Source organism: Cebus imitator, unplaced genomic scaffold (assembly GCF_001604975.1).
Source record: "Cebus imitator isolate Cc_AM_T3 unplaced genomic scaffold, Cebus_imitator-1.0 Scaffold394, whole genome shotgun sequence".
In the NCBI taxonomy this organism is placed as follows: Eukaryota; Metazoa; Chordata; class Mammalia; order Primates; family Cebidae; genus Cebus; species Cebus imitator.
The window spans coordinates 1,723,506-1,748,084 of record NW_016107709.1 but is presented as its reverse complement, the minus strand read 5'-3'; the positions used below and the strand labels follow the sequence as shown (position 1 = coordinate 1,748,084).

General features: G+C 41.4%; 2 protein-coding genes across 3 annotated transcripts in view; both read right to left on the bottom strand.

The window, feature by feature from the left end:
• The window catches only part of FRMD3 (FERM domain containing 3), a 293,432-nt gene extending 289,811 nt beyond the window's left edge, over positions 1-3,621 (bottom strand). Inside the window, exon 1 of one of the 2 annotated variants that reach the window (XM_017508559.2) lies at positions 3,273-3,621. In XM_017508559.2, coding sequence (XP_017364048.1) covers positions 3,273-3,419 — 147 coding nt within the window. In that variant the 5' untranslated portion in view covers positions 3,420-3,621. The remainder of the gene's footprint in view (positions 1-3,272) is intronic. The other variant, XM_017508560.2, reaches the window with a different exon arrangement.
• Positions 3,622-17,409: 13,788 nt separating this feature from the next.
• LOC108289201 (GTPase NRas-like) lies at positions 17,410-18,646 on the bottom strand. Its single transcript, XM_037731355.1, has one exon. It carries the CDS (start codon positions 18,544-18,546, stop codon positions 18,046-18,048), a length of 501 nt encoding a protein of 166 aa, XP_037587283.1. The 5' UTR covers positions 18,547-18,646; the 3' UTR covers positions 17,410-18,045.
• Positions 18,647-24,579: the final 5,933 nt, after the last annotated feature.

Sequence of the window (24,579 nt, the reverse complement as noted above, 5' to 3'; positions counted from 1 at the left end):
GCCAGCCTCCCTGGAAGATTCTGGACACATTAAGTTGGCAAACTGGCAGAGAGGGGTCGCTTTGTCCATTCAGATTATGAATCCCAACTGGCCTTCAGTCACTGATTTAAACCCCTATACCTTGGACTTACCTCCTTCCATGTCTGGAACTTTCACTGAAACTTCAGCTATTTTAACTATGAGATAATGTGTCAAAGACATAGATGAGCTTCGGATCCAGACAATTCTGGACTTGAATTCCAGCTGGCTGCTCTTTTTTCTCTTTTTAGAGATATGTCCTTGAACAAGTCACTTAAGTTCTTAGCTTCTCCATTTTCTTACCCAAAAGAAGGGAGTAATACCTACTCAAAGGTTGGTGGCAGAGATCAGATATAATGAGTGAAAATGGCTGGCACTTGAGCGATGCTCAAGAAATGGCACCTAAAACTACAGTATTCACATGGTCTGAAGCAATGCGTCTGAAGGTTTCTATCACCCTTGCATCTACCACATGCAGCCACCCATGAGCACCTGGCTAGAGAAGCCTGCTTGAGTGCCTCATTTTTCTTTCAATTTGAATGCTCACGTACTAGGAACACAGACTAATGAGCTCCCAAGAATGGGTGGCTTGAGTTTCCCCCACTTATTTTTGGGATCCATAGGCAGCACTCCTGGAGTGAACAGGAGTGAACAATTAACACATGTCCAAGAGTTCCTGCTGCTCCTACAGAGCCTTTAGATCAAGCTTGTCCAACCCATGGCCCAGAACAGCTTTGAATGTGGCCCAACACAAATTCATAAACTTTCTTAAAACATTATGAGATTTTTTGTGATTTTTTTGTTTTTTAGCTCATCAGCTGTCATTAGTGTTAGTGTATTTTATGTGTGACCCAAGACAATTCTTCTTCTTCCAATGTGGCCCAGGGAAGCCAGAAGATTGGAAACTCCTGTTCTAGAGCCAGGCAGACACCAGGGATGAGAGCTCCTAACTCAGGTAGGCAGATGTGGGCTATGGAGAGAGGGTGACATTCTATGACAGTATATACAATCCTTTAACTTTATAGTCTATGGGAGGAAGGAAGGAAGCAAACACAGATGGATTCGCCCAGAACAAGTGCCAGTGATTCCAAATGGTTTTGTTTTGTATTGTTTTTCAATCCTTTTGTTCTCATTCTAAGCAAATGGGAAGTCTTTGTAACCTGATACCTGGAAGGGCAATTTCAATTACTGGTCTGGAGCACTCTAGGAAAGTTTGAGGTCCAAAGTTATCCAAATAAAATCTTTTAATTCATTTTAATTGGTTAAATAATAATCATCATTTAGGGGCAGGAAGGACAGGAAAAGATGAATCACAGAATGAAATACCTAATTTTTAAAAAATCAATGCGCAAGCCAACATTTTGAAACACAACATTTTAACCTCTTTGGCACTAGTTGAGTCATAAGCACTGGAATTTTTCAAATTGTTGTTAGACTGGCAACAATTTATTGTTTCTCAAAACAAGTGACAACAAATCCATGTTCTTTGGGGAATATTTATCTATTTTAAGGAACACTTCATCCTGAGGGAGGGGAAAAAAATATCAACACCAAGCAGGACAGGGCAGAAGAGGGTTGAGAGACAAAGGAGACCTCAACAGCCTCTCTCCCTGATGGCCCCGCCATCATCTACATATTTCTTATGGGTTAAAGGACCTGTACACCCACTTTAGGACTTAAGGTAAACTCCACCATGCCACACTCTTTGGATCACAAGACTACTAGTATATGCCAAATGCTTCTGTGCAACCCTTGTGGCAGTAGAAACACTGCTTATCCTGCTAATCCTTTTATTATTAAGTTTAGCAGTGCTGCCTAGCTCAGAATGAAATTCAAGATCCTCCAGAAAATTCAATGGGAGCCTACTTTCCTAGGAGATCATGGGGCATCACATTCCTACCTTGACACTTATCCGGCTGTCAGGTTACAAATTAATTGCAACTGCCCCCAACATGTCACACACTCCCCCTAGCCAAAATTAAATAAAAATAAAACAGGGAAAGTCCTTTCATTCCTTCATGGTTTGCACAGCATAGAGGCTGATTCCTACTCTGGGAGATGCTGCCCCACTCACCTCCCACTGACATGGGTGGTGTGCCTGTATTTAAATTTATGTTAAAAAAATAAAAATAATAAAACCTCAGTCCCAGAGCCTCAAGACTCACTAGAGTAGGTGAGAAAGGAAATCCCAGAGATAAATAAATAGATTTAAAAGTCAGAAGTTAATTGTGCTGACCCCTGACACAACCTTTCCTGATTGTGCGCACCGAGTATGGCATCTTTGGGGTCCTGGAAGAGGGGCTCCCACCTGCCTACATATACACGCACCGCAAATGCGCACACGCACACGCACGCACACCTTTGCAGCTCACACTAGCTCTCCTGACAGCCCAGAGGCACTTACTACCCCAGGACAGGGCTGCCAGCAAAGCTGCCTTCACCCAAGCAACTCGCCTTCTCCTCCAACTTGGGCGACAGTGAATGTCCACCAAGAGTCCACGGGGCACTTTTTCCCAGGACTCAGGTTCCTGCAGGGCTCCCCACTTGCTAGCATCACAAGCCCTTTTCCTTTCTCTGAAACACTCAGACCTCGCACATTCCTTTCGAGGTAGCTCCAGTCCCACGCAGCGCGCGCTCCATCCCTCAACGCTGGCGCCCAGGGCAGCCCAGCCTCTCTCACTCTGGTGAAACTTCGCCACCGCCCCACGCGGAGAACTAAAGACTACCAGCGGAGGGTGAGGGGGACCCACAGGGAGCAGAGAGCAGGTTCCGGGACTGAAGGCATCTCCGGAGCCTGGGCGCGGGAGAGAGAAATGAGTGAACTTGGCTGGTGCATGCCTTGCCCACGTGGAGGAAGGGAGGAAATACGAGTGGGCGACGTGCAGGTGCCCCTCTCAGCCCTCGGAGCTCCCATTTCCTGGCCGAGTAGGGCCCAAAGGCGCCAGAGTCCCTTCGAAGGCAGCTGCCCTGCGCCCACAGCCTAGGCGCAGAGAGAGGCGCGCGCAGGATGCATGCGAGGGGAAGGGGACTGGACGCAGATAGCGCGTACCTGGCCCTTGCAGGGCACCATGCCCCTCATGCCAGGATAGGGCCCCCAGCCTCAGAAGGCTGCGAGTCGAAATCTGGCTTTTTAGCAGTCACCCAATCTCCTCCGGGAGTGGGTTCCTTGTCCTCGCATGCCCACCGCAAAGGCCCCCCGCCCTGTTCCTGGCGTGTACCCCGCGCCCCTCGCCCTCACCCAGTTCCACGCGCACCTGGATGTGGCAGGAGATCTCCGAGTCGTCCAGCAGCCGGATGGTGCATTTCATCTCCTGGCTGAGCGATTTGATGCTGGAGCTCCGAAAGTGGATCATTTTCATGGTCCTCCTCCCTCTCGGCACACAGTGGCAGGAGGCGAACATGCACCGCGGCCGGTGGGAGCGAGCTGGAGGCTCAGGGCCGGCGCGGTGCTCACCCGCTCGGACACACAGGCGCGCACACACTGTCCCGGACACCTGGGCGCGGCTCAGCCCCGGGACAGCGGCAGCGTCGGGCCCCTGCGGCCACACATGCCTGGCGGCGGGGCGCGGCGGGCGGGTCCCTCCCTCCTGTTTGCTCGCCTCCGCCTCGCCCCCTCTTTTCCCCGCCTCCTTCTGTCGCGCGCGCTCGTGCGCCTCTCTCTGCCCGGGCGCTCTCGCCGAGGATGCCCACAGCCTGAGACCCCCGGCGGGCGCTCGGCGTACTCACTCCCACGCGCGCCGAGCAGCTGAAGAAGCAGGCGGAGGGATGGCTGGCGCGGCTGGCCCGGGTGCCCTGGTGGTGGCCTGCTCAGTCGCAGCCGCCGCTGCGTCAAGCTGGGCCCGGCTGCCTTCCTCAGCCTCGCCGCCTCCTCCCTCCCCTGGCCACGGTCGCTCTGGCTCCCGTTTGTGCTCACCCCGGCCCCGGCTCCCCCACGCGCCCGACAGCGCCCTGCTCTGCTCTGCTCAGCTCCAGGGACCTGGCGCGGATAGGGCATGGAGAACGATCCTGACCCACACCGCCAGGGGGATTCTGCCTCGGGAAAGGATTGTTGGGCCCAAAGCGAGTGACAGACAGAGGGTGACAGCCCTGACATAGCTACACCAGGAATACCGCTAATAGCAACAATCTCTGGTACTCATGGAGATTGTTTAAGCCATTGTTTTATTTAATGCTAGCTAGGACTCAATCCCCTTCTCCAAAAAATTCAGAGCCTTCCTTGTGCAATTCCACCTTTAAATCTCCCAACATTTTAGTGTGGTCTTTGGAAGCATAGCTTAGACCTGAGCAAGAGGGGTGGGTTCCTATCCTACTCCCCCGCTTTAGAGACCTCCAGCTCCCGGTTGCTCAGGAATTGAGAGGTCTAATGGCAAAGCAGATGTGCCCCATCCCGTTTTAGTCCAATCTGTGGGTACTAAGGACTCCAGAATTCCCCACGCGCCTCCAGGGTGTCGAAGGTAGGAGGTATCCTGACTCTCTGTTGTCCCCAAGGTGGCTCAAGCCACTGTGTCATGTACCCTAGGCCCGAGAATGGCCAGGGGCAGCTGTGGGGTCTGGGATATGGAGCTTGAATGTGAGCGTGCTGGAATGTTCCAGAGTCGGGAGAGATGGAAGTCCTCTCACCCTGCTGCTCTTGCCTGAGCAGAACAGGTCGTCAGGAAGAAACATTTGTTAGAAGAAGGAGATATTGCCCAGCTGTCAGCTTTTTCAAGGTTTGTGCCTGCATAGAGCCCCCTCATCCAAAGATATGCCCTGTCCTGGGAGTGGAGAAAGAGTGGCACAGAAATTTTATCTGCCTTGGACAGTCTGGTGGGCCATATATTCTCTAGGACACCTCGTGGTGTTGGCTGAGGTTTGGTGGAGTCCGCATTGCGTTTGGACTTCTCTCTGCCTGCTTCTGCCTCCTGTCCCTGTTGGTCACTAATAAATACCATACAGGACAAACTCAGTAACTGCTCCTGGAAACTCCAAATTGCAGCAATTTATCAAGATAGAAGAATAGAGAATGTTTCACGTAGCACTCAATAGCTGACTATTACTTATGAATATTTAGATGATAGTATGGGGCATTCATGTGTGCTCTTGCCTAGGCCCTTTCAATGTTGAGGCAGAGCTTGATGGAGACGTCAGCATTGAGGGTATGGGAAGATGTGCGTTTTTATTCTTGGCCCAGCTACTGGCTAACCCTGGAGATCTTTGAAAAGTCTTTTCGTTTCTTTTCTCATTTAAAAGGAGAGAACACCTGTTCTCTCCTTTGTTCTGTCTATCCCACAGGTGGCTAGGAAGCTGGGATGAGACCAGGTCAGTGGAGGACATCTTACAGCTGTAATCTGTAAATCCCCTTATGCATATATGAGGTGGCAGGGATGGGACCTGCCCCAAGTTGAAAACTGGATCGTCTCTGCTATCCAAAAGAGCTGCTAGCCCAGAGATTTAAAAAAAAAAAAAAAAAAAAAAAAAAAAAAAAAAAAAAAAAAAAAAAAAAAAAAAAAAAAAAGTCACCAGCAAACACAGTCTATGCTTTTAAGACCACACATACACTTGTCCATCCTATTATGGTGACTCTTAAGCTCCAAAAGAGCCACATCACTATCCAAATATTGTTATCCCAAATTTCAAGGAAGCAAAATAAGACTAACAAGGACAGTAGGGAAAAAGAATGAAGATTACCCAATGTAGGACTCTAAGAAACAGAATTTTGAAGAAATGAGAAGAACCTGTGATTGGTTGTCTGGCCTGATTAGGAATCAAGGCTGAGATTCAGCTAGTATGAAAATACAGGCTCTGGAAGCACTTGGCATAACCACTTGGTAAATTACCAGGTATGGTCACCTGGATTGAACTACCCACTGAAGACAGGGCTTTGAGAAACCAAGTGGCCATTGACAACAATAATAATAATAATATGAAGACTAGGAAGAACTCACTCAATGAACTCAAGGGATGAGTTTAAAACTGACCCACTTAAAGAAAAGCAGTGATTCGCTGAGTTCTCAATTCTCAGCTTAAAACTTTTAAACATCTGTATTTCTACAAACAACAGAGCTAAAAGGATAGTTTGTTAATTGAGCCACAAAGCTAAAACTGAAAAACCAAATTCACAATTTCGTCTACAAATTGCCAAATTACAAAATCAATTTAATTATCAGCCTCACAAGATTTTATATTTATCAGCAGGAAAGAGAATAAGAATAGGACTATAAAGGAAAACTCGAATGATTCCAAATCACTCAAGCCCCCAGACTACCTTGGCAGCAGAAGCACGCCCTCTTCCTTATGTAACAAGGCTGTTCCTGCTTTCTTTGAAGATCCTCTCAGAACTCACCTAAGGCAGTTACCTTGGAAAAGGAAGCCAATCTCCTTCCACCCCTCTCCCACCTCCTCTGATTACTCTCACTCTTAATACTTGAACCAGATCCAGTCACACCCTCAGAGACCAACTATGAAGTCAACCCCAAGAAATGAATGAATTGCAAAATTCTGCTAATTTAAACTGAAGGGTATCTGTGTGAATAAACCTGAATTTGTCCATTCGAATTCATTTCCCAATGACTCTGGTTGCAATGTACTATCTAAATTGACTAACTGACTTCTGGACTTAACTAAATGAAGATGAGAAAAAGGAAATTCCCTGGTACATGTACAGGAAAAGATCCAAAGAATCAAGGAGATGGAAATATTGCAGTGTATTTCCACATGTGGCCAGCTTGCCTTTCTTTAACTGTGTCCCCTCAGGGGGCCTCCACCAAGATTTTCAAAGAATCATTGGTGAAGGAAGCACTGTCATCTTTGAAAAGTACCACAGTGGCTGTTCTTTGTGGCCAGAGATGGTTGTGAAAGACACTGCAGTAGAAAGGAGCTCCCTGACTTAAATGGGAAGGATGGGAGCCTGAGCAGGCAGAAGACAAATAGTGGTGTATGAGTTAATCCTCAGTGCCAGGGAGGGCTTGGTACAAACATAAGCAGTGGTACCCAAGCAGACTTCAGAGTGGTGTGACTCATGGGAATTTTTCAGGTGGCCAAGCATCCAACTAGGATTCAGTTTGAACTGTAGGGCAAACAAAATTTCTAGGCCTGGTGAACCAAAGCCAGACAAAATCCCCCTACAGAGAGTCCCAAATCTGAACCAGTCCCCAAAGGCAACCAGAGACTTTTTTTAATTGTTTATTATTATATTTTTAACAGATGGGTTCTCACTGTGTTGTTCAGGCTGGTCTCGAACTTCTGGCACCAATCAGTCCTCCTGCTTGAACCTCCCAAGTAGCTGGGATGACAGGAAACAGAGACATTTGAGTATAGGAAAGATGGCTCCACTTGAGGCATTAGAACATCAGCCATAGCAGAAGATGCAATGTCCAGTTCTTACTAAAGAAGTACAATGGGAGAGATTAATTAGTGTCTCATGTTCAGTGATAGTAACTGATACTCTTTACCAAAAAATATTCCTAACCAATTGGTTATAACACTTTGGAGAGCCACAAATAGTAACAGGAGGCCTGCCCACAAAAGACTGATGGTTATAAATACTGTATCTTGATTTTTTTTTTATTTTTAAGCATTTTTACATCCATTAAAATTGACAATTTAAAAAGAAATCTTTAGTTATAAATCTAACAAAATATGCACAAGATCTATATGAAGAAAACTACAAGACTCTGATGAAAGAAATCAAAGAACTAAATAAATGGAAAGATAGTCCATGTTCATAGATAGGAAGACTCAACACCATTAAGATGTCAGGTCTTCCCAAATTGATATATAGAGTAAGTGCAACCCAAATCAAAAACCTGAGCTAGTTATTTTGTGGATATTAACAAACTTTTTTTAAAGTTTATATGGAAAAGCCAAAACCCAGAATAACCAACACAATACTGAAGAAAAACAAAGTAGGGACAACTGATATCACCTGACTTTAAGACTTAATATAAAACCAAAATGATAAGGCAGTATGGTACTGGCAAAAGAGTAAACAAATTGATCAGTGGAAAAAAATAGAGGGACCAGAAAGAAACCCACACAAATATAGTCAATTGATATTTGACAAAGAAGCCAAGTAAATCCAGTGGAGAAAGGATAATCTTTTCAACAAATGGTGCTGGAAAAACTAGACAATCACATGCAAAACAAATTAGTATAGACACAGACCACACACCGTTCACAAATTTTAAGTCAAAATAAATCATTGACTTACATGTAAACTGTAACATTTCTAGATGATAACATAAGGGGAAATCTATGTAATCTTCAGTTTGGTGATAAAATAACCAAACATCAACACATCAAAAGCATGAGAAGTTGGACTTTCATCAACACATCAAATGCATGATAAGTTGGACTCAGAATGCAAAACTTTTAGGGCAGTTTCAAGATGGTTGACTGGAGACATTGATCACTGGATCCCCCCAAAAAGGAAGAACCAAAGTTACAGGTGAATAATCATAACTCAGAAGATTAAAAGAAGAGTGTCAGGGTCTATTGAAAAATTCACAGGCAGAAGCTAGGGCACAGAAAAAAAGGGGGTGGCAAGAGTTTGGCAGAAATTGAACCCCGAGGGACTTGGGGTCCCATGGAAAGGGTGAGTGGGGATGTTTTGGACTCCACTCACCCCTGTGACAGATTGCTAGTTTCCAAACTGTTAAAGAGTTCCTCGGCCCTCACAAGCTCATGCATTGGCGTGGGCAGCAATTTGGGAGTTTTTTGAGGGCATTGCACTGGGCTGTCAGCAACCCCCAAACTTGAGCTATGGTAGCAGGCACCATGCTGGGTGTGTACCATTGTGGGACTCTGTCCTGCCCAGGGAATCTTAGTTCCTATGGCTGCACATCACCAAATCCCCTGCAGACATCTCTCAGCACCTACTGAGATTGTGTCAGCCACATGGAGCCAGCTGGACCCAGGAGAGCTGAGGATCTGACCCTCAGGGCATGCTTCTCCTAGGAAAAGGCAAAGTGTAGCATGCCAGGGGAACACCCGTTAAGACAAAAGAAACCACAGAGTGTGGGCTCTCCTATTCCTGAGAGCTTCCCACTTCTATACAGAAAGTGACTGCATTCCTTTCAACAGAGACATGGGCGCTGTGCTTGGCTGTGTGGGTGAAGAGTGTGGTTCTGCCATAGCAGCCAGGTGGCCCCAGTGCTTGGACCTGGTAATAGAGAGGAAGCCTCCTACTCCCCACATAGCTACTGCCAGGGTTTGGCTTATGCACACCTGTAGACAGCCATTTCAGGGCTAATAAGGATGATTGCATCCTTCCTGGCAGTCTCCCCACTGGGCCCTAGCTTGTATAAAAGGCAGGGCCCTTCTGCCTCTCTACACACAGTGGCAGCATGCCTGCAGCAAGAACAGGTGAGCCATAAAGCTGTCTATTTGGGGCTGAGGGAAGAGGCTCCACACCAAAGCCATTTCAGCAGAGAGCCACAGGAAAGGCATTGTCCATGGCTCTCAGCTACACTGTGGACTAAAGATAGACAGAAGTATCTGTCTGAACTGCGTCATGAGCCCTGAGACAGGGGCATGATAGGGAAGAAGACTGTGTTTCTGTCTTCCCAGGACATGGAGCTGGTGAAGCCCCCTGACCCCGTGAGGAAACCTTTGTGCATTTCACCAGGAGCTTGCCTAAGCACCCCATCAGGATGTGTGCTTGTGCTTGGCATTGGGTTATCCAAGAACAAGCTTGGTGATCCAGCCTGACTCAGCTTTGTCCACACCCCAAACCAGGGCTGAGCAGGAAACTCAGAGAATGGTGTATTGCACAGGCCAGATTATTGCCAGTGACAACACACAGCTTCTCCCAGTTGAAAGAAAAGATCAAGAATATACCCATCTGCTTCTCTCTTACCTTCAAGTGCCACCCACTGGTCTGGAAGTCAAACTTCACAACCTAATACAAATATGGCTGACTCAGCGACAGCACTAGGGATTGAGATAAATTTCTGAAGACCTCTATCTCCCTGTCTCCACAAGAGATTGAGAGCCTACTCACATGCTCAGTACACCACTACTACAACCAGCATTTGACAAAACCACCATACTAAGGGTATCTATAACCAAGGAATTCATACAGAACCTTAGCCCCCTGAAAGCACAAAGAAGCAAAGCCAAACAACCCGTTTCAACATACATTACAATCATCCTCAAAGAGGAAATAAAAAGTCCGTCCAAACAAAAGTAAATTCAAAAATAAGAAGTGACACCTCAGAATAAGAAAGGACCAACAGAACTGACATTAACAATACCCAATGCTGTTGAGAACACGGAGCAAAGGAACTCTCATTCATCACTGGTAAAAATGTAAAATGGTACAGACACTTTGAAAGACAGTTTGGTAGTTTCTTACAAAACTAAACATAAACAGAAGCTTAGCATATAATATAGCACCTGTGCAACAAGATATTTATGCAAATGAGCTGAAAATCTTTTTGTCCATACAAAAACCTGCACTTGGATATTTATAGCAGCTTTACTTGTAATTGCCAAAAATTGGAAGCAACCAGATGTCCTTTAATAGGTGAATAAATGCATGAACAATGGGATAGTATTCAGTGATTAAAAGAAATAAGCTATCAAGTCATGAAGAGACATGGAAGAACTTTAAATGCATATCAGTAAGTGAAAGAAGCCAATATGAAAAGGCTACAGAATGTATTATTCCAACTTATAACATGCTAGGAAAGGCAAAACTACACAAACAGCAGTCAAAAGATTAATAATTACCGTGAGTTCGGGAGAGGGGGTGAGATGAATAGGTGGAGTACATTTTCAGAATGGTGAAACCATAATTCTGTATAATACTCCAGTGGCGAATACCTAAAATTATGCATTTGTCAGAGCCCACAGAACTGTGCAACATGCATAGTGAACCCTAATATAAACTATGGACTTTAAGCTACACTAATGTAAGATGTTAAAATAAGGGAAACTGCGGAAAGGGGATAGGATATCTGGAAACTCTGTGTACTTTCCACACAATTTTTCTGTAAACCTAAAAATGCTCTAAAAAATAGCCTATTATCTGGTCTGAGTGCAGTAGTATTTACAACTAATTGATCACAATTTATTACAGATTTCTTTTTATATTTTAGGCTTTAGGGTACATGTGAAAGTTTGTTACATAGATAATCATGGGTCATGAGGGTTTGTTGTACATGCTGTTACCTCACCTAAGTACTAAGCCCAATACCCAATAGTTATATTTTCTGTTCTCCCTCCTCCCAACCTGCCCCGTCAAGTAGACCCAAGTGTCTTTTGTTTCCCTCTTTGTGCTCATAAGAGGGAAGGTTTTATGAAGTTCTTCTCATTTAGCTCCTGCTTATAAGTGAGATGATGTAGTATTTGGTTTCTGTTCCTGCATTAGTTTGCAAAGGATGATAGCCTCCAACTCCATCCATATTCTTGTAAAATACATGATCCTGTTCTTTTTTATGACTGCATAATATTCCATGGTGTATATATTCCACATTTTCTTTATCTAGTTTGTCACTGATGGGCATTTAGGTTAATTTAATGTCTTGCTGTTGTGAATAGTGCTGCAATGAACATTTGTGTGCATGTGTCTTTACGGTAGGTAGAATGCTTTACAGTATATTCCTCTGGGCATACACCCCGTAATGGGATTGCTGGGTTGAATGGTAACTTCTAACTGTTTGAGGAATTACCATACTGCTTTTCACAATGGTTATTTATACTCCCACCAACACTGTGTAAGAGTTTCCTTTTCTTTGCAACCTTGCCAACATCTGTTATTTTTGCCTTTTTAATAATAGCCATTCTGACTGGCGTGAGATGGTGTTTCATTGTGCTTTTGATTTGCATTTCTCTAATGATCAGTGATATTGAGCTTTTTTTCATATGCTTCTTGGCCACATGAATGTCTTCTTTCAAGAAGTGTCTCTTCATGTCTTTTGCCCACTTTTTAATAGGGTTGTTTGTTTTTCTCTTGTAAATTTGTTTATGTTCCTTATAGATGCTGGATATTACCTTTGTCAGATGCATAGTTTGCAAATATTTTCTCTCATTCTGTAGGTTATCTGTTTATTCTGTTGATAGTTTCTTCTTTTTTAATTTTTTAATCTTTTTTTAAATTGTACTTAGGTTCTGGGGTACATGTGCAGATAATGCAGGATTGTTGCATAGGTACATACACGGCAATGTGGTTTGCTGCCTCCATCCCCCCCATATCTGGCATTTCTCCCCATGTTATCCCTCCCCAACCTTCCCACCCCCCCACTGTCCCTCCCCTAGCCCCCCTAACAGACCCCAGTGTGTGATGTTCCCCTCCCTGTGTCCACGTGTTCTCATTGTTCAACACCGCCTATAAGTGAGAACATGAGATGTTTGATTTTCTGTTCTTGTGTCAGTTTGCTGAGAATAATGGTTTCCAGATTCATCCATGTTCCCACGAAGGACACAAACTCATTGTTTTTTATGGCTGCATAGTATTCCATGGTATATATGTGCCACATTTTCCTTGTCCAGTCTATCATCAATGGGCATTTGGGTTGGTTCCAGGTCTTTGCTATTGTAAACAGTGCCGCAATGAACATACATGTGCATGTTTCTTCATAATAGAATAATTTATAATCCTTTGGGTATATACCCAGTAATGGGATTGCTGGGTCAAATGGTATTTCTATTTCTAGGTCCTTGAGGAATCTCCACACTGTCTTCCACAATGGTTGAACTAATCTACACTCCCACCAACAATGTAAACGTGTTCCTATTTCTCCACATCCTCTCCAACATCTGTTGTCTCCAGATTTTTTAATGGTCATCATTCTAACTGGCATGAGATGGTATCGCAATGTGGTTTTGATTTGCATTTCTCTAATGATCAGTGATGATGAGCATTTTTTTTATATGTTTGTTGGCCTCATGTATGTCTTCTTTTGAAAAGTGTCTGTTCATATCCTTTGCCCACTTTTGAATGGGTTTGTTTGTTTTTTCTTGCAATTCTGTTTTAGTCATTTGTAGATTCTGGACATTAGCCCTTTGTCAGGTAGGTCAATTGTGAAAATTTTTCCCCATTCTCCTGGTTGCTGGTTCACGCTAATGATTGTTTCTTTTGCTATGCAGAAGCTTTGGAGTTTAATTAGATCCGATTTGTCTGTTTTGGCTTTTGTTGCCAATGCTTTTGGTGTTTTGGTCATGAAGTCCTTGCCTATGCCTATGTCCTGAATGGTTTTGCCTAGGTTTTCTTCTAGGGTTTTTATGGTGCTGGGTTTTGTTTTGTTTTGTTTTGTTTTGTTTTGTTTTGTTTTGTTTTGCTTTGTTTGGCATTAGGTCTTATGTTTAAGTCTTTAATCTACCTGGAGTTAATTTTATTGTAAGGTGTCAGGAAGAGGTCCAGTTTCTGCTTTCTGCACATGGCTAGCCTGTTTTCCCAACACCATTTATTAAACAGGGAATCCTTTCTCCATTGCTTGTTTTTGTCAGGTTCGTCAAAGACCAGATGGTTGTAGATGTGTGGCTTTGCCTCCAAGGCCTCTGTTCTGTTCCACTGGTCTATATTTCTGTTTTGGTATCAGTACCATGCTGTTTTGATTACTGTAGCCTTGTAGTATAGTATGAAGTCAGGTAGCATGATGGCTCCAGCTTTGTTCTTTTTGCTTAGGATTGTCTTGGCTATGTGGGCTCTCTTTTGGTTCCATATGAAGTTTAAGGTGGTTTTTTCCCAGTTCTGTCAAGAGGGTCATAGGTAGCTTGATGGAGATAGCATTTAATCTTTAAATTACTTTGGGCAGTATAGCCATTTTCAAGATATTCATTCTTCTTAACCATGAGCATGGAATGTTTTTCCATCATTTGTGTCTCTCTTATTTCCTTGAGCAGTGGTTTGTAGCTCTCCTTGATGAGGTCCTTCACATCCTTTATTAGTTGTATTCCTAGGTATTTTATTCTCTCTGTAGCAATTGTGAATGGGAGTTTGCTCTTGATTTGACTCTCTGTTTGTCTGTTATTGGTGTATAGGAATCCTTGTGATTTCTGCACATTGATTTTGTATCCTGAGACTTTGCTGAAGTTGCTTATAAATTTGAGGAGATTTTGGGCTGAGACAATGGGGTCTTCTAAATATACAATCATGTCGTCTGCAAATAGAGACAGTTTGACTTCCTCCTTTCCTAATTGAATATCCTTTATTTCCTTTTCTTGCCTAATTGTTCTGGCTAGAACTTCCAATATTATAGAAATGGTGAGAGAGGGCATCCTTGTCTAGTGCCAGATTTCAAAGGGAATGCTTCCAGTTTTTGCCCATTCAGTATGATATTGGCTGTGGATTTGTGGTAGATAGTTTTATTATTTTGAGATACCTAGTTTATTGAGAGTTTTTAAGCATAAAGGGCTGTTGAATTTTGTTGAAGGCCTTCTCTGCATCTATTGAGATAATCATAGGTGCTTTTTGTCTTTGGTTCTGTTTATGTGATAGATTACGTTTATAGATCTGTGTATGTTGAACCAGCCTTGCATCCCCAGGATGAAGCCAACTTGATCGTGATGGATAATCTTTTCGATGTGGTGTTGGATTCTGTTTGCCAATGTTTTATTGAAGATTTTTTGCATCGTGTTCATCATGGGTATTGGCCTGAAATTTTCTTTTGTCGTTCTGTCTCTGCCAGGTTTTGGGATCAGGATGATGTTGGTCTCATAAAATGAGTTAGGGAGTATTCCCTCTTTTTGTATTGTTTGGAATAGTTTCAGAAGGAATGGTACCAGCTCCTCTTCAACCAACAGAATGAAAAAAACTTTTTGCAAGCTACCCATCTGACAAAGGGCTAATATCCATAACCTACAAAGAACTAAAACAAATTTACAAGAAAAAAACCCATCAAAAAGTGGGTGAAGGATATGAACAGGCACGTTTCAAAAGAAGACATTTATGCGGCCAGCAAACATATGAAAAAAACTCCTCATCACTGGTCATTAGAGAAATGCAAATCAAAACCTCATTGAGATACCATCTCACACTAGTTAGAATGATGATCATTAAAAAATCTGGAGACAATAGACGCTGGAGAGGATGTGGAGAAATAGGAACACTTTTACATTGTTGGTGGGAGTGTAAATTAGTGTAACCATTGTGGAAGACAGTGTGGCAATTCCTCAAGGATCTAGAAATAGAAATACCATTTGACCCAGCAATCACATTACTATGTATATACCCAAAGGATTATGAATCATTCTATTATAAAGACACATGCACATGTATGTTCATTGCAGTGCTGTTTACAATAGCAAAGACTTGGAACCAACGCAAATGCCCATCAAGAATAGACTAGGTAAAGAAAATGTGGCACATATACACCATGGAATACTATGCAGCCATACAAAATGATGAGTTCGTGTCCTTTGTAGGGACATGGATGAATCTGGAAACCATCATTCTCGGCAAACTGACACAAGAACAGAAGACCAAACACCACATGTTCTCACTCATAAGTGGGTGTTGAACAATGGGAACACTTGGACACTGGGAGGGGAACATCACACACTGGGGTCTGTTGGGGGTCTAGGGGAGGGACAGTGGGGGGTGGGGAGGTTGGGGAGGGATAACATTAGGAGAAATACCTAATGTAGGTGAAGGGGGGATGGAGGCAGCAAATCACCATAGCATAGTGTACACCTATGTAACAATCCTCAAGATCTGCACATGTACCCCAGAACTTAAAGTATAATAAAAATAAAAATAAAAATTTAAAAATTTAAAAATTAAAATTAAAAATAAAACGACTGAGATGATACACCTAAGGAAAATTACAGAGTGACACTGCTCCTGAAGGAGTACAAACAGAAAAGCAGAATTTCGGTTTACAAATGGTGACTGTACTGTGAAAGCTCCCAGAATTAGCAGTAAGGAGCACAACTCTCCAGGTTCATTATACTCTGAGCACAGTAAATGTTTCTTCTCTTCTGAATTTCAAGGTAATATGACATTTGCTTAATAAATGAAAATTCAAAGTATAGAAGATGGAGGACCTCAGTAAGTATTTAGGTATTAGAAGACAGGAACAAAGTGGCCATTTTGGAATTAGACTTTTATCAAAAGTTATACAAGTCTATTTTTCATGAGAATTACCAGGGTATTATCTGCAAATGAAAATGCCAGGCCTCCACATCCTCATAACTATCAATTAATTATATTTTCCATTCCTATCTCAACAATTTCAACTTCCTGTTTTGAGCAAACTCATCAGCTTAGACAGATTTATCAGCATCTTGTTTTAAACCCTTCAAAAAACATTATGAATAAAGAAAATCTAAAACATTTTTCAGCTAAGACATCCTCATTCTCAAATAAGAATATTGACTTAATTTAGAGTTTCTACATGGCTTTAAAAAAAAAGTTTTAAATATCGAGTTTTCCGGTCATGCCAAAGGGCTGGTACACAAAGATGTGATTCTTTTTCTTAAAAATCCACTTAATTTGATATCAAATTAGGGAGAAAGATAGTTACTCATCTTGGGCTCTTGTGCCAATAGCCCTTGTATGTATGTACTTATAGTTTTCTCAAGTATGTTCTAAGCACAGAAGTTTCTAAATGGGGCCAAAATGGAATACTGCGTTTTCCTGTCATGGTAAAGGGCTGGTGCTAACTGACCTCTTCCTTCCTTGCAAGGCTAACTATGGCACCCAGCAAAATTACTAGCTGGAGTTACTGGTGCAATGAGCTAATGTGGAAGAATTTGTTTCTCTGTGATACTAACTGGATTGTTCAAGTTTTGAAACTGTGACCCTAGTCCATTAGCACCATGCTTTACTCAACTGAAATAATCAAGCCCCTATTGCTGTGGGGGGAGTTGTAGAGGGTAGGGTTAGGGGGGGATTGAGGGCAATTATATACATCATTAAGATATACAGTGAAAATGTAATTTGTTAATATACTATATTTGAGGTTTGAAAATCACTGATCACAACTATTAAATAGCAGTACACCAGAGTTTTACAATATTTGAACCCCTGCAAATGTAGAGCTTTCTGGTATGATCCAAATTTGAATACAAATGGAAGTTCATTAAGTGTTAGGTTTATCAGTAAACCAGAGGAAATAAACTACATATATTTTATAGATAGTCACCTATGCAAAAAGTGGAGATTAGGTAAAAATTAAGTGAAATTATTCATACCCTTTCAGTTTCATCTTTTTCCTGGGAAAGTCCCAAAACAGGCCTCTGGAAAACCAACTTCATACATGTACAAAATGGCATCTGCTCTCATATAGATATAGCTTTCCCTCAATGGTAGATAAGTCACAGATGTATCTCAAACATTCATTTTCATGCATAAAGATTTTTGAGACATCTATTCCACTGAAATATTTTAAAGGAAATCTACAAACCACTTCTAGGAAAAAGGCACTTCACTGTGAAAGTTGGATTTAGCTACATGAAAGTTGAGAAGACTAGGATAGTCTCAAAATTCAGTTTCATTTTTGTATTTATGAATCTAGAGCAGATGCCAGTTTAGAGAATACAACCGATAACATTACAAACAAACCAAACAGCAATGATAACCATATTCTTGACAAATTTATGACATTTCTCCAAAAACTAGCATAGTTCTAAGTTCAACAGTTAAAAAAAAAAATCACCAACAGTTGCTACTTTAGAGCTCAAGACACTGTTTTCAATAGAATTTCACGTCTGCAGTTTAGTTCTCTTCTTCATGAACTGCTTTTCAGATGAAAAACTTAGGGTGCCAGAGGTGTGTTTGTATTGTGGAAGAACCCAAGGCAGAAAAATAACAGGGAGTAACAAGAGATGTATTTCTCTGGTCAGACAGCCAAGTGGGGAGGCAGTTATTCTAACTTCTCAAATAGAGAATACTGTACTAAACTACTGAGAGTTGGGGAAGTAGCAGGAGCTTCTCTGTGAGACTGAAGATAGCAACAGGAATATTTCTCCTCCAGGGAAGTCAGGACCGGGGTGTCAGTCCAGCTTGAAAGTGACTCTTCTTTAAAAGAATCCTATTACATCACCACACATGGCAATCCCATACAACCCTGAGTCCCATCATCACTGCTGTTGGTGATTTTTCATTCAGTACTGGCATATTTCTCTTACCAGTGTGTAAAAAGCATCTTCAACACTCTGTCTGGTCTTGGCTGAGGTTTCAATGAATGGAATCCCATTACTCTTGGCCAGTTCATGGGCTTGTTTTGTATCAACTGTCCTTGTTGGCAAATCACACTTGTTTCCCACTAGCCCCATAGGTACATCATCCAGGTCTTTTACTTGCTTAATCTGCTCCCTATAGAGGTTAATATCCACAAATGACTCGCTATTATTGATGGCAAATACACAGAAAAAGTCCTCTCCTATCCTCATGTATTGGTCTCTCATGGCACTGTACTCTTCTTGTCCACCTGTATCCAGTATGTCCAACAGACAAGTTTCACCACCTATAACCACCTGTTTTCTGTAAGAATCCTCTATGGTGGGATCATACTCAGCTACAAAGTGGTTCTGGATTAGCTGGATTGTCAGTGTGCTTTTCCCAACATCACCAGTTCCAACCACCACCAGTTTGTACTTAGTCATTTGCACGAGCAAGAACCTCAAGCTCCACTGCCTCTGCTTTGGACAGATTTAGAACCACAGCCGGGAAAAATGTTGGAGACCCTGGAACCTCCATGAACAGCCCACATTGGGGAGAAGCACTTCTGGCACCCTTTAAAACATTCTTAAGAATGAAGGTGGCTTAAAAATATATTGACCAAAAGATATTCTGACGCTATGAAGGCCTCTACTCTCATGGGATATTTTGTATTTAAATATTTAATTTTTATATGTATTTATGAAAAGTTTTTTAATTAAATGTTAAGGTCTATCAGATTCATAAGACAGACAAAGCAATTTAAAAAAAGAGTTTTAATTACTAATTCAGTAATTTATAAGGGCTGTCTCAAATTTTGATTTGTCTTCTCTGCCCTGATTAAGTCTTCTCTTCCAAAGCATCATATTTGTAGTTATCAAATGAAGCAATGGCACCATGCAAACTACACCACCACCTCAGCCCTACTTCTACATATTAAACAAAAAAACATTTTTATGCATCCACATGTACAAAATAATAAATAAACTTTTTTAAGAGATTGCTAACAATACCAGAGCATGGTTACAAAGTCATGAAAATAACTGCTGAAGCTAAAATGCCACATAAACGCAGAATTGCACTGTTTATCTGCCTTGATGGAAATTGTCAACAGCCTAATTGGGACCCTAAAAGCAAAAGAAAGAAACAGAAAGGAGTGCCCCATCAGATGATACTATTAGTAGACACATGGATGACACTTCGTATAATGTAGAAACCACACTAATTCAGAAGATTCAGAAGATTATCAATTGATTGGTATAAGTACATATATGAGTAACTCTGTCCATTTATAGCACTAATTACAAGGCACAAAGAGAAATTATTTGTTCCAGAACCAAAGTGCTAAATGAAACTATTGCAGATTAGTTATTTGAGGTAATAAATGAAGATCTGGGGGGAAAAAAAGAAAAGAAATAGGATGGAAACACTGCAAGGGTTTGTGCACTCATGATTTGGTCGCAATGTCAGGAAGATGTGAAGGCCATACATAACATGAATTTTATCTGAAACCCTGAGATTCAAGTAACACATGTTGTTTATTCATAGACAAGCTCTCATCTGTAAATGTTTGCCTATGGCTCTAAATTGCACATTGAATGATGAAACTAAAATGGTGATTTTAACAAAATACAAGCTCTTAGGGTCCATCTGGTTTCAGTTCCCAGTGAAGCATGAGATCAGAGTATCACTGTTTTTTATATCAAAATATATTGGCATTCAAAAGAAGAGAGCTGTCAAGAATATATGCACCAAAATAAGGACTTTTTGCAAACAAATCTCACCTTACAGATTTGTTGAAGGATAGTCTTAGCTTAAATACAGTAGCTTAACTAGCTAACATTTTTGTGCACCTGCATTTAAATTGAAAATTAAAATTTTTTTGAATTTAAAAATACATAAGATGCACGCACATGTGTGTGCGTGTGTGTGTGCATGCATGTGTGTTTGTGTGAATTACCAATCCTTTATTAGGAAAAAATAAAGTCAAAATGGTTCTCATGTGATGATTAGTGAATTTTATTAGTGAATTGTTAAGATGAGCATGCTGACATCTGTATGTGCTGAAAAAAAAAGCTTTGACTTTATTTTTAAATACAAGCATATTTCACTTTATTGCTCTGATGGAGATATACGTGGAGATGAATGTTGTTTTCATGCCTCCTTAGACAACGTCCATGCTGCCATTCATGGATCAAGGAGTAATTTAGACTTTCAAGTCTTATTATTTAAGAAATCCAATTTGTAAGACTATTGCTGCCATACATAGTGATTCCTCTGATGGATCTGGAATAATAAACTGAAAACTTTCTAGAAAGGATTCACCATTCTAAGTGCCATTAAAAACATTTGTGATTCATGGGAGGAGGTCAAAATATCAACATGAATAGGAATTTCAAAGAAGCTGATTTCAATCCACATGGATGACTTTGAGGGGTTCGAGACTTCAGTGGACGAAGTAACTGCAGATGTAGAGGAAATGGCAAGAGAACTAGAATTAGAAGTGGAGCCTGAGCATTGACTGAATTGCTACAATCTCATGATAAAACTCGATTAGATGAGGAGTTGCTTCTTACAGATGAGCAACAAGAAAGTGGTTGCTTGATATGGACTTGACTTCAGGTGAGGATGATGTGAACATTGTTGAAATGACAAAAAGGATTTAGAATGTTACATAAAGTTAGCTGATAAAGCAGTAGTAGGGTTTGAGAGGATTGACTCCAGTTTTAAAAGAAGTTCTGTTGTGGATTAAATGCTATCAAAGAGCCTCGTGTACTGCAGAGAAATCTATCGAGAAAGGAAGTCAATTGATGTGACAAACTTCATAGTTGTCTTATTTTAAGAAATTGCCACAGTCACCCCAAGCTGTAGCAACCACCAGCAAAGAAATTATGACTCACTGAAGGCTCAGATAATCATTAGCATTTTTTAGCAATGAAGTATTTTCAGTTACGGTATGTACATTTTTTTAGACATAGTGCTATTGTACACTTAACAGACTATAGTGTTCTGTAAACATAACTACCATATGCACTGGGAAATCAAAAAAATTGTGCAGCTTGCCTTATTGCAATATTTGCTTTATTGCAGTGGTCTGGAACCAAATCCACAGTATCTCCAAGGTATGCCTGTACTTGATTAGACAAAATGTAATTGTGTTAAATTGAGCCATATGTAATTGCCATTTTCTAAGTGAAGGATGGCCTCATTTTGGCAGTTCCATATTTCAACCTATCATTTAAAATCTATCACTATAAATGACAAACTTCCACAGGTTTTGAAAGTATCCATTTCAAGTATAAATCTTGTTATCTAAAAGATGTTAGACATAAATTTGTCAAAAGTCATAAAATTATACACTTTAAATGACTGTATTTCTATGTATAAATTATGCCTCAATAAAATAATTCAGATCATAGTAGTGAACTCGTTTCTCATTAAAAATTAAAAATATTTTATTTAGAAGTTTAATATTTGTTCAATATTTAATATATTTTCTAATATCTTATATTTTATCTATCTTATAATCTCATTATAAGTATATACAGAGTTTTATCAGCAAGTCCCATGCTGATGGCCACAAATTCCTTCCAAGTCATCCCAGTATGCTGTACACATTCTATGAATGACAAGAAATGAAAAGGTCAGATGTGGCAGAGATTTCTAGCTGTCTACCAAAATACATTATCCCCTTCATTCATAAGATGTGAATTGAATAGTGGTTCCAGATTATTCATACTCTCCCTGTATTAGAATTACACACATATCTTTGCTGTGTGAGTTTGTAGCATCTCCCAGTAGAACAGGCAGCATATTTTCCCTGCCTATTGATGTTGGTCATGTGATTTGCTTTGGCCACTGGAATTTAAGTGAAAGTGACATGTGCCATTTCTGGGCTGAGTCTCCAGAGGCATCAAGGCATCTCTGCTTATCCTTGTGCACTTCTATTATGAGAAGAACATGTCCCAAAGAGACACAGCCCTTTCAATCTGGGCCCCAGAACAAATGTACATGGAATCAAACCAACAGGCTGGCACCATACCCAACCAACCTGTAGCCTTAATCAGAGCCTTCCAGTTCAGCCTAGATTAGGTCAGCTGAACAATAGCCAATGTGCAAATTTGTGAGAGTGAGAATAAATGTGTGTTGTTTAAAAGCCTGCAGGATTGTAAGTCATTTATTACTCAGCATTAGTGCAATGACAACTGACTTACACACATTCTAATAGAGCTGTTGTTGGATACATGGCTGCCTCACCAGACTACATGTCCCTCACAGTTAGGTGTTGACATGTGACTAACTTCTTACCAATGAAATATAAGTAGAAATGTTTCATGTCACTTTCAGATTTCAGCTAGACCATTAATGTGCCTCTTCTCTCTTCCCATTGGCTAGGACCAAGATATGGAAGTCAACCAGCTTTGATAACCTATAGGATGACAATGCCCTTAGGGATGATAGAACAATGACTTTGAAGATTCTCGTTCCCTGGATGACCACAGACCTAGACTGCTCACCTTAGAACTGAGATGAAAAAAAAATAAGTTTCTATATTCTTTGAGCCACTATATGTTGAATGTCTCTTACACCCATTTATTTTTATCCTTAAGAATGAAGTTAGATAACACTGCCTTCTCTTAAAAGTTTCATGGTATTATTCTTGGAAATTTAACTGAAAGTGTGCTCTTCTAGCAATGACTCCCCTGCCCAGTGATTTTGTGAACTATCCAATATCTTTTTAATGTCACTTCTTTTCTGGCTAATCAGTGGAGTAAGGTTCTGGTGACATAAGAAGCAAACAGAAGACATAAGGAAAGATGGAAGCACTGTGACGGAAGCACTTTAAAGCTTCCTGTCAAGTTCAGCTTTAAAAGATTCTAACACGTGTGATGGCCAAGCTCTTACTGAATTTTTTTTACGTAAGGCTTTCCAGATACCACTGAGCCTCCCTTCCTCATTCTCTCTCTCTCATTCAAGCTAATGTAATCCCTTCAGCTCTTCATTCAACGAACATTTACAGGGTGGCTGCTATGCACCAGACACTGAGGTATAAAGACAAATGAAAGTGTATTGGTCAGAAATTACTAGGTACGCTGCAGTAACAAATAGCCCTGAAATTTCCATAAATCCTAAATAGCCCTGAAATCTCCAAATCCTAAACAACCATTTATTTCTCGAGTATTCTTACACGACGATCACATGTCAGCTTCCATTCAGGAAGCAGGCCAACAGAACAACCTGGAATACTTGCTAGTCATCGTGGCAAAGGGCAAAAGGAAAGAATATGGCAATCCATATGCTGGCTTTTAAAGCTGCTGACTCAAAATGATTCACAGCACTTAAAGAGCCAAAGCAAGTCTCATGGAAAAGCCTGACATGAATGGGGTAGGGAAATAGAGGAGAGCATGTATATTTGCAAACAAGAACACAGTCTGCTGCAAGAGCCCAGCCTGCCCTCTGTGCCTCTGTGCCACCATGCATCTCTTAGATAATTCTCTATCTGCACTCACTATGCTGCATCACACTTCGCTGTGTATGTGTCCATGCCTCCTCCAGTGCCAGAAGCTCCCTGAGGCAGGGATCATGGCTTATGCATCATCCAGCCCAGCACGTTGCCTGGTACAGGGTATACAGTTTATTCTACTGTGTATTTGGAGAATAGAGTAATGAGTGAATGGAATCAAATTGCTCTTGGTCTTGGGAGAGTGTGAGACAGGAATCACAGAACAAGCTAGCTGGGTATTTCGGTAGTAAAAATGGAAGAATGACAACTTAGATAAGTTCCTTCACACAGAAGATAGAAGATCACCCACAAATTGGGATTAGATTGTTCTTAACAAGTAGTTTATTAGGTGTGGTATCCTTGACTACTTGAAATTTGTTGCCAATCTTTGAAGTAAGGTAGGGGAGAGGGAAAGTAAAATTGCACTAAGTGTGCAAAGATGGAGATGTGAGAAGCTGACTGCAAAGCCCAACTCACCAAGGTGGCTGTAGCAGCTGCGAGGACTCTCCCTTGAACATGCAGTCAGCAAGCTTACCACTGGAAGATGATTTGAAAGCTTAACAAAAATGGAACTCCTGAGCAGACTACCAAAGGCCATTCAAAAACTATGCCCAAGGTGACTTCAAACAGAAATACATGCAGGAACATATGTCTCCACAGCCAGGCCACCTGGGACTTGCTTCTGCTCTACACCTTAGCTGTCCTGTCCACCACATGTGGCTCCAAATCGCCTTTAGCCATTTCCAGATATTGAGGCTAATCTCTCAGGGCAAGAACTTGCTATCATCGAGCCACAGGCTCTGTGAAAGAAGGGTTTTACCCTTTTTTATGACAAGATATTAGTGTTAAACTTGCAGTACTAATAGAATTATGAAATGTCAGAATTGGCAAAAACTTAAAAGCCAAAGGCTTACATCCCTTCATTTTGGAGCTCTGGATTCTAAGTTCCTTGAGGACAGAAACCATGTCTGATTGT